Source organism: Dama dama, chromosome 4 (assembly GCF_033118175.1).
Source record: "Dama dama isolate Ldn47 chromosome 4, ASM3311817v1, whole genome shotgun sequence".
Classification (NCBI taxonomy): Eukaryota; Metazoa; Chordata; class Mammalia; order Artiodactyla; family Cervidae; genus Dama; species Dama dama.
This window is the reverse complement of record NC_083684.1, coordinates 61,233,083-61,243,093: the sequence shown is the minus strand read 5'-3', so window position 1 is coordinate 61,243,093 and position 10,011 is coordinate 61,233,083. Positions and strand designations below refer to the sequence as shown.

Sequence of the window (10,011 nt, the reverse complement as noted above, 5' to 3'; positions counted from 1 at the left end):
CCCCCTAAAATAGCCCCCTGCCCCTGTCACCGTTCAGGCTCCCCTCGCGAGGCCGCAGCCGCCAGATCTAGGGGTGCTCACCAGCGCCCCCCAAATCCCACCTTCCCCCGCCAAAAAATTCCTCCTCCCTCCTCCCCCCAGCAACCAGCGCTGGGGCGGTCGTGGCCCCTTTAACAGGAGACTGACAGACGGCGCCGAGTGGCCAATGGGAGGTGGTGTCGGCGCCGGCCGGCGCTTAAGCCCCGCCCCCGCGCTGCCTGGGAGGGGTCGCGCGGGCGGAGAGCGGGAGGCGGGGCTAAGGCGGGTCGGCCAATAGGCATGCGGGGTGAGGCGGCTGGGGCGGGAGGCGGAGCCCGGCCTGGGGATGATGTCACCTGGAGCGAGTGGCGCGCGGCGTGGAACGCCAGTCGCGACCCCGGATTCCGGCGGTGGCGCGCGCCTGCCCTCGCGCCGCACGGGACAGGAGGGTTGGGCGGGCGGCGAGGTGGGAGTAAAAGATGGCTTTTAAGATGGGGGCGGCTCCCGGAGACACGCGCTCGGGTTATAAGGTGGGGTGAATGCCTGGTCGGCGAGTGCACCTTACTCTGCACCCCCTGAGCCCGCCTCGGGAACTGCACGTGGCACCCCCACCTCTCGCGCAGACTATTGCGCGGCCGGCAGGGCTCCCCCGGCGGACTAAGCTAATGGTTCGCTCCGCCCCGCCCACAAAGAGGCCGCCCACTGACTGGCGCGTTTCAGGACTCCTCTGTCAGACCAGCTACACAGAAAGGGGGCTTGGCTTCCACCCTCAGAATCTCGGAAGGGTTGGGGGGAGTTGTCTTCAGCTCTGATCCCGCGCTCAGACCCAGACCGGGTCCCAGCCTCCATCCTGGACTTATCGCCAGGAAGCCGGCCAGCCTCTGTCTTCGGACCTGGCAAAAACTCTCAAGTTCCGCTCTCAGACCCTGAAAAGGGTCTGGTCTCGACCTCAGCTTCTCTCCCTCTCCCACATCTCCAGACACTTCAACCCCTGGATGCAGGACAGACACAGACACTCAATGAGGGTCAAAGATCTTTAAATAAGGAGTTGGTGACAATAAATACTGTACAGGGGAGGGGGTGAGGGTCCAGATCTGTGGTTTCAGCCTCGAGACTCCAAGGACCTAAAAGGAGGGTGAAGAGAGGGGAGCCAAGCTCAGCGGAGGGGACAGGGGTAGGCATGGGAGAGAGCCAGGATTGGGGTTCCAGAGCCAAGAGCCCAGGGAAGTGGGTTGAGGGATTCCGGAAAAAGCAGGCTCCCCATCTTGGGGTGGGAGTGAGCTAAGTAGGGGGCCCCAAGGTAGTCAGAATGGCTTGGGGTGAGAGTCAGGGTCAAGGGTCAGAATCCCAGGGAAAGGAGCCAGGGCTGGGGGTGGCAATCAGTGTCTCAGAAATTACCGGCCTGGTCTGGGAGTCTGGGGATGAGGGAGGCAGAGGAGCCCCAGGGGTGTGGTGGCAAAGGGCTCACGAGTAGCTCTGATGTTGCTGGCGCCGCCGGGCTGAGCGCATCTTCTCAAAGCGGGCTTCCATCTCCTCCAGCACCCGAGGTGTGTAGCGTACCACCAGCTTCACCGAGCCCTGGGCAGCCTTCAGAAGTTCCACTGCCTTCTCATGCTGCTCACCCTCAACGCTCTGCAGGGGCCGTTCAGACAGCTCATCTTTATCCCCTTCTTCCCTGGTGAAGCCTGATGACCCCCAGTCCATCCCTCCTGCCCTGTTTTTTGTCCCCACTACTTGGCCCCAGCTGAGACCTCATCCTCGGTGTTCCAGCCTCCAGTCTCTTATTCCCTAGAGCCCCAAGGGGGTCTTTCTACACCTCCAGACTGAGCCTATCCTTCCACTGCTCACAGTGCTCCCAGGCTGGCCCCAACCACCTATCTAGCTCTGCCTCCTTCTACTCTAACCACAGTGGTTTTAATTAACTGCATGCCCTAGTCCATCAGAATCAAGCCCTTTCTCTTCAGCTCACAGGAGTGCAGAGTCACAGTCCCTGCCTACAGTACCTTCAACCTAACACTCTTCTCCACTAACTCCTACTCATCCTTCAAAACCCAACTTGAGGGGGCTTCCCTGGTTGTCCAGTGGCTAAGACTCTGTGCTCCCAATGGAGGGAGCCCAGGTTTACTCCCTGGTCAGAGAACTAGATCCCACGTGCTGCAACCAAGACCTGGAGCAGCCAAAACAAAACAAACAAACTCAAATGTTCCTTAATATCCAAAAACATCCCTCATCTACAGTGGTCTGGTGCCACATCTGGGCTCTCACAGTGCTCTGTGCTTCCTCATTATCTCCTTGGTTTAGGATTATTTCAGCCAGAGTCTATCTTCCTCACCCGAGAGGGTGTCCTTGGAGGTAGCAGCAGAGGCCAGTTACTCTCAGCATGTATGCATGCTAAGTTGCTTCAGTGTCCAACTCTTTGCAACCCTATGGACTGTAGCCTGCCAGGCTCCTCTGTCCATGGGATTCTTCAGGCAAGAATACTGGAGTATGTTTCCATTTCCTTCTCCAGGGGATCTTCCTGACCCAAGGATCAAACCCGGGTCTCCTGCATTGGCAGGGGGATTCTCTACCACTGAGCCACCTGGGAAGCCCCCTAAGAACTCTCAGGGTCTGCAGCAAAGCCCAGAACAGGGTGAGACACAGAGGCAGTGGTCAGTGTGTTCAGTGAATATGAAAAACAGGGACTCTGCTCCCTTGGGCAGACTATGACCCCCAGCCCTGCCTCAGCCCCCAACTCACCACACCGTTCACTGACAGCAGCTGGTCCCCACGCTTCAGGCCTCCGTGGCGATCAGCCACGCCCCCGGGGATGACACGGGAGATGTAGATAGGCGAATTCTGCTCCTTGCCCCCCATGATGTTGAAGCCCAGGCCCTCGTCCGTCTTCGGCAGTTCCACTACCCTGGGATGTGCGTGGCCCTCACTGGCTGTGAAGGCGGCCACCGTGGCCTGGGAATGAGAAAGCCTTGGGAGGTGAGGACCCCCCCACAATGGGCATGCGCATTCAGGTGGAGGCTAGGACCGCGCCCGGGAGAGGGATTTCGGCCAGGGAGCTTTCCTCAAGAATGGGGCGCCTGCCACACAAGTCAACACAAGATCACTCTGTAGTGACAAGATGTCCATTTTAAGTCACTTCAGACTGTCAAAGAGAAAGTCTCCATTTGGTGTGTGTGTGTCTTGAATCTCACTTTTTTGCCAATCTCACTTTTTTACAGAGAGAAACAAAGGCCTGGACAGAGTCTCAAGCCTCGACCAAGCAAACAGCATCTAACCTGGGTTAGTAAGATTTCAGTGTTTAACCCAAACTGTTTTCATCGTGTAAAGGTTTAAAGTTATCTTCTAGTCAGGCATTTCATACTAGTTTCTAATTGTACTTGCTAATTGCTTGGAGAATTCCACGGACAGAGGAGCCCGGTGGGCTACAGTCCATGGGGTCACAAAGAGTCCAACAGGACTCAGTGACTAAAACTTTCACTTTTCACTTTCAAAGATACCTTTATATGACACTGAAGCTACAAATGTGAGATTAATCAGAATACATTATAAATACTAGTAAAGGTGGTAGATAGATATGGCAAAAATCATGAAGGAGGAAACAGGAATGACTGAATTTAGGAAGACGCTGAGCTGGACCATGGGGTGGGGGAGCCTACCTTGGCCGTGGCGTGGGCCCGGATCTCAGCACTGCCGGTGATGTCCAGCGTGTCGTAGAGCTGCTCATACACCTGGTGAGGACGCAGCCCCGCCTCAGGGAGCCGCCAGGCCAGCTCCTCAACACAGGCGTCCAGGCCCGCAGACCCTCCCACCCAAGGGTCCGCCCCGGCCCCGCAACCCCGAAGCGGCGGAAACTACAACTCCCGAAGAACCCCTGAGCTGAAGCGCGGGCACCACCCCCGCCCCAGGAGGGCCGCCCCGGTAGCTGCTGGGAGGCGTAGTCCCTCGGCTTGGGGCGACCAGGAGGAGGACCACGGCCGCCCGCCCCGTGCCCCGGCGCCGTGGCGCTCTCACCTCCCGGATGGCAGAGCAGAAGCGGCTCTGCAGGACTCGCTGGAGGGCTTGCAGCTTCTGCGGGGGCAGCTCCCCGCTGCGCTGGAGCCGCTCGAGGAGCTCCACCGCCCGGGACACTTCTGCGGGGCGGGGGCGGGGCGCACAGATACACACAGTCAGAGACGCGAAGACGCAGAGAACACGGAGAAATTGCGGCCAGAGATCAAGTCAGGGCGAACGCAGACCCGGGGAAGAACAGCCGCGTCCTGGCCGGACACCCGCAGAGTCGCCGCGGGTGGCAGAGGAGAGACTGCGGCCAGCCGGGCGCCCTGCGTCCCCGGGATCCCCGTAGACACACACGCAGAGGTGTGCGTGCAGCGGGCGCCCCCTCCCCGGCCCGCTCGCCCACAGACCCTCCCACACCCTCCGACGGCCGGACTCTCGGCGCCCCGCCCCTCCCACCCCCGCCGGGCCCGCCCACCCGCCCGGGTCTTGCCCGGCGAGGGGCGGGAGATCGGGATGCAGACCCGGGGCCGGGTGGGCAGGGCCGCGGGGCGCGCTTACCCCGCTCCAGCCCCAGCGGCTCCACCAGCGCAGCCATGTCCGCGCCGCCGCTGCGAGGCACCCTCCTGCCGGTCGCCGGCGAGGAGGGCGGGGCTGCTCGAGACCACGCCCCGGCGACGAGCGCCCCCTGCCGAAGCGGGGCCTGGCGTGCGCGCCTGCCCTCCCGCCTCGGGTCCTGTCTCGCTGCCCTGCCCTCAGACCCCATCCGGCTGTTGGGTTAGTGACCCCTCCTATTGCAGCTTCTGTCTGTCTGCACCACCTTACATCTCATCTGTCTGTTCTGCCCGCCTCACCTGTCTCCTTTCTATCCGTTTTTTCCACATTCATTGTGGAAAGATTGAAGGCGGGAGAGGAAGGGGGACTACAGAGGATGAGATGGTTGGATGGCATCACCGACTCAATGGACATGAGTTTGAGTAAACTCCAGGAGTTGGTGATGGACAGGGAGACTTGGCGTGCTGCGGTCCATGGGGTCGCAAAGAATCGGACACGACCGAGCGACTGAACTGAACTGAGCTATGTCACACATTGGGCCCAAGATCATGGATACGACGGTGAGCAGGGCAACTAAGCCCACTGCCCTCCTAGAGCTTATTCTATGACGCGGGTAGACAGATATGAGAGTGGAGGCGGGTAGACAGATATGAGAGTAGGGAGGTGACGATCTAGGAGGGACACTGGTGGAAAGTCCTTGGAGGTAAGATCTTCAAGAGGTGCGGCGTGGGTCACTTTCCAGGCAGAAAGAGCCCCCATGGCAGGATAGCAGAGTAAGGACTGGAGTGGTTTATGAGGAAGGCGGAAAGGTTGACAGGATATAACTGATGCCCCGCCTTGTGTGTTGGCTTATTCATGTTAAGGATTTGGGGCTTCATGGTAACTCCTACAAGTAAAAATGCGATAGTCACATGTGTATGTTAAGATCATCATGGACACTGTGTGGAGACTGGATTGGATGGGAGCAAAACTGGGATCGGGGGACAAATCAGGAGGTCATCCCTGTAATCCTATGATGAGCAGAGGTGTGGAGGGTATGTGGACCAATTTGGAGATGTTTGGATGTGTCTTAATTGTATATGAGGCCTGAGAGGTGGAGGAGAAGGGGATATTAAGGTGCATGTGGGGCCTTTTGCTAAGATGGTCTATGCTGGTGACAGGACAGTAGATATTTTGACTCTGAGGAGCCTGTGCAGTAAACCAGGCCTGCGAGCAATTCTGAGAATTTAGGCAAAGCTGCTAAATAACACCAGAAGAGTGAACAAGAATGCTAGAGAGAAGAGAATCTAGAATGAAGAGGATTGAAGACAGAGTCTTCAAAACTCCTAATATATAAAAGTCAGGAAGAAGACAAAGAATAGCTGGAAAGGTAGGAGGAAAACTCAGGTGGGAGAAACCATGAGAAGAGAGTGTTTCTGAAAAAGGAAATGAGCAGTGGTATCAGATTCTCTGGAGAGTCAGAGACATGTAGAGGCAGATGAGGCTGGAGAAGCCTGGCTATTCAGCCATCAGTGGATGCAGGAAGTGCATCCTCAGGTAACCTCACCAGTAGTGGGATGGAATCCAGAAAGGGGTTTTTGCGAAGTGAGAGGACTAGAGCAGGTTTGTTTACCCTCTTGCCATCATAGTGTTTTTCTCTTTTCATTTTAACAACAACAACAGAAGAACATAGTTATGGACTTTAAAACAAAATGAAATAATACAGAAGGATAAATATATTTTGTCCATTTTAATTTTTTTCCAAACATTTTCTTTTGTATTGGGGTAGAGCTGATGAATAATGTCGTGGGAGCTTCAGGTGAACAGCGAAGGGACTCAGCCCTGCACATACATGTATCCATTCTCCCCCAACCCCCCCCCCCCATCCAAGCTGGCACAGAACTTTGAGCTGAGTTCCATGCGCTGTATGGTAGGTCCTTGTTGGTTATCCATTTTATTTTATTTATTTATTTATTTTTTATAAGACTGATCCTGACAGGCAGAGCCCGCAAAGCGCGGGCAGACGGGCTGGCGGGAGGACTTCCCGGGAGCGGCGACAGTGGCCCTTGACCCGGTGTTCTCCTCCCCCTGCCCCGGATCGGGTCCTAGAATTCTGGTTATCCATTTTAAATATAGCAGTACATGACCTAGAAGGATGAATATCGAAAAGCACCAGCCCTATGGGACTTTCCTGGTGGTCCAGTGGTTAAGACTCTGCACTTCTAAAGCAAGGGGTGTGGGTTTGATCCTTGGTCAGGGAACCAAGATCCCACGTGCCATGTGTGGAGGCCAAGAAAATTAAAAAACAAAAACAAAACAACCCACACGCACACACAAAATGGGAAGCACCGGCTTCTGTCCCCATCCTAATTCTCCTCACTGCAAGAGGCAATGAGGGGTAGATGTTTCACCTGCTAGTTGCTTCTGTAGCTAAGTAACATATCATTTCTCAATTTTTCAATTTTAGCTGTTAACAATATATTACATATTGATTTTCTGCTCTTACAACCTTTCCCCTCTCTTCCCATGGTGGTTTTATGGTACCAGTTTTTAGGTCAGTCAATAAAAGGCTCACATTATGTCTAAGTATTCAATACTTACTGTTGGCTGTATGAGCTCGGGTATTGTCCTGTGATTACATTTCCTTTCTTGAACAGCTTCCATTTTTTTCCCTGTAATGTCTATCTACTTTTGTTTCTTTCATCACATTCTTAATTTCTTTCAAACTCTGCATCACAACTTACTTTATTGACTCTTTTTATCCTGAGGCTTCTTGTAAACTTCAATCCTGACTCCAGTCTGAACCAAGAGACTGCCGTCCTGGAATGTCCCTCCACTGCCCTGCTGAACCGGATCATCTCTTTTTAACTCCCTCATTTCGGTAAAGTATATCCCCTATTATTAATAACTCCCTAAAAAGATCGTTGGGGGGAAACAAAGATTGTGAGATTTGTCCTTCAAGAAAGTTCCTCTAATTCTTTTTTCCCCTTGCACATCTAGTATCTAATCAACTACCAAATGTGTCTACTAATTAATTGCAGATGGTTTCCAGTTCTGAAATTTCCAATAGACTTTTTTTTTATTCCTGTTAAACTTTACAATTTTAAAGATCTATTCAAATTCTCCGTTTTTCCTTATTTTGGGAACATAATTATTTCAGCCTCTGATAATTCCAACGTGTTTTTATTGTCTTTTCCTCCTTGAATAGATGCTAAGTATTGGCACTAAGGGTTAGCCTCTGGTTGCTCAGACGGTAAAGATTCTGCCTGAAGTCAGGAGACCCTGGTTCGATCCCTGGGTTGGGAGATTCCCTGGAGACGGGAATAGCGACCCACTCCAGTATTCTTGCCTGGAGAATCCCATGGACAGAGAAGCCTGGCGACTTACAGTCCATGAGTTCGCAGAGTCGGACATGACTGAGCGACTAAGACACACACACATTTGTACTAAAAACCACGTAGGCTCTCCCTTCCTCCACAGAGAGTTCAGTTTTCTTCTGGCAGGGGAGAGGTCTGGTTTTAGGTTTTCTTAGGCCTGGTCTATTTCACATGTGACTCAACTCCAATGTTGTGTTACTCTGGGAGTCTCAGGCACAGCCATCTCTCCACTGCAGGCCTGGAACCCAGCCTGTCTCCCCCGGGGTTACATGGCTGCTCAGCAACTTAGCCTCCTTTAGTGCTTTCTGATGAGCCCCCTGGGGGTCTTGAAAGGACAGTGAGCCGCTTAGGAATTGGCAGATGCCTGCGGGGAAGACTGCATGTCCATTCTGAGGCTCAGTGCCCCATCTGGGAGTTTCTCCCTCCAGTCCCGCTGTCTGGTCCAAACTCTGTCAGCTCAGCTGAGTTGAGGACGGCCACTTTCTGAGTCTTTTCTATCACTTTTTTGAGTCTGTCCTGCCACAATAATTGGCAAATATCCTCAAGGAAAAAGTGAAAGAAAGTGTTAGTCACTCAGTCATGTCTGACTCTTTGTGACCCCATAGACTGTAGCCCACCAGGCTCCTCTGTCCATGGGATTCTCCTGGTAAGAATACTGGAGTGGGTTGCCATGCCCTCCTCCAGGGGATCTTCCCGACCCAGGGATTGAACTCAGGTCTCCCACATTGCAGGCGGGTTCTTTACTGTCTGAGCCCCCAAGAGTAAATATGAAGTTCACCTCTGTATGCTTTCCTTTCTTGGTATCAGACCCCCTCAAGTGTGGCCTACAACTGTTTGCTCCCCAAAGCCTTTCACAAGTTACTTTTATATGTTTTGTCCAGTCTTTTTTTTTCTAAGATTTATTTCTTTCTTTATGGCTGCGCTGGGTCTTTGATGCCGTGTGCGGGCCTTCTCCAGTTGCGGCAAGCAGACTTCTCATTGCAGTGGCTTCTCTTGTTGCAGAGCACACACGTCAGGGAGCGTAGGCTCGGTAGATGCAGTTCCCGGGCTCCTCAGTACTTGTGGCGCACGGGCTTAGTTGCTCCGAGCTACGTAGGATCTTCCTGGACCAGGGATCAAATCCATGTCTGCTGCATTGGCGGGCGGATTCTTTGCCGCTGAGCTACCAGGGAAGCCCCTGTCCAGTCTTTATGTACCTGGTCTGTTGTCGGGCTGTGGTCCACAGAGTCACAGAGAGTCGGATGTGACTGAGTGACTTAGCACGCACACTATGCCAGGCAAGTCCAAAATGGACTGTTTTTCATAACCAACTCCAGAAGTATGGTTTCAACATCTGGAGTATCTATGAAAATACAGTCGTTAGAGGTATTAAGTTTTTTTTTTTTTAATTATTCCCTAAATTGTTTTCTCCAGGACCAGTTTCTCTATTTATCTTGTGGTCTCTTTTGGCATATTTTTTTCAAATGTCTGGGATCTTTGGTTATATGCTTGTAAAAACTGAGGCAGTTAAAAAAAAAACACTAGAACCTGGTGTGTGCAGTTGGATTTCACTGACAGTTTGCTTCTAGTTATCAGGCCAACTTTGCCTTCAGGCTGAGAAACTTGTATTTGCAAATGCCCAGCTCCTAGGCACTCTGATTGTGGAAACAGAGTGCGATCGTTCTGCGTACAGATCCTATTCCAGTCTCCTACCCTTGTGATACCTGAAGTTGCAGTCCTGAGCCTCTGTATGTGTTCTGCAAGGTCTGTGGATAGCTCCCTTCTCCAGTGGCCACCAGACTGAGGTGTCCTCGCCATTGTCCTATTTCGTCTTTAATCCAGAAATGAGCTGACATCTCTCGACTGCTGATAGAACCTTGCTTTGTTACTCCTCTGTTATCGTTAGGAAGTAAAAACAGACAGTGAACCTGCCATCATGAACTGGAGGCCATTTTCTGTCCTGGCCCTGTGAGGACCCTCCGCTCTACTTGATTTTATTTATTTGTTTATGCTATGCTGGGTCTTAGTTGTGACACAAGGGATCCTCCATCTTCCATCTTTCTGTGGCATGCGAAGTTTTAATTGCTGTATGTGGGATCTAGTTCCCTGACCA

At 53.1% G+C, this 10,011-nt stretch overlaps 2 protein-coding genes across 5 annotated transcripts; one reads left to right on the top strand and one right to left on the bottom strand.

Annotated features, from left to right (window-relative positions):
- Window positions 1–318: 318 nt before the first annotated feature.
- Window positions 319–948, top strand: C4H19orf73 (chromosome 4 C19orf73 homolog). Its single transcript, XM_061140583.1, is given in 4 exon segments — window positions 319–428; window positions 529–589; window positions 591–806; window positions 808–948. Coding segments are annotated over 4 exon segments (528 nt in total).
- Window positions 949–1,038: 90 nt separating this feature from the next.
- Window positions 1,039–4,647, bottom strand: LIN7B (lin-7 homolog B, crumbs cell polarity complex component). 4 transcript variants are annotated; one of them, XR_009692484.1, is made up of 6 exons: window positions 4,570–4,647; window positions 4,027–4,145; window positions 3,672–3,764; window positions 2,758–2,967; window positions 1,417–1,650; window positions 1,039–1,142 (listed from the first exon to the last, which is right to left on the bottom strand). XR_009692484.1 is itself a non-coding variant. In XM_061139810.1 (6 exons), the coding sequence occupies exons 1-6, from the start codon at window positions 4,604–4,606 to the stop codon at window positions 1,121–1,123; spliced, it is 645 nt and encodes a 214-aa protein (XP_060995793.1). In that variant the 5' UTR covers window positions 4,607–4,647; the 3' UTR covers window positions 1,039–1,120. The 4 variants fall into 4 exon arrangements, 2 of the variants coding, with proteins under 2 accessions (XP_060995793.1, XP_060995794.1); XR_009692485.1 differs by having other exon boundaries at window positions 1,421–1,650; XM_061139810.1 differs by having other exon boundaries at window positions 1,487–1,650.
- Between the last annotated feature and the right edge of the window lie 5,364 nt (window positions 4,648–10,011).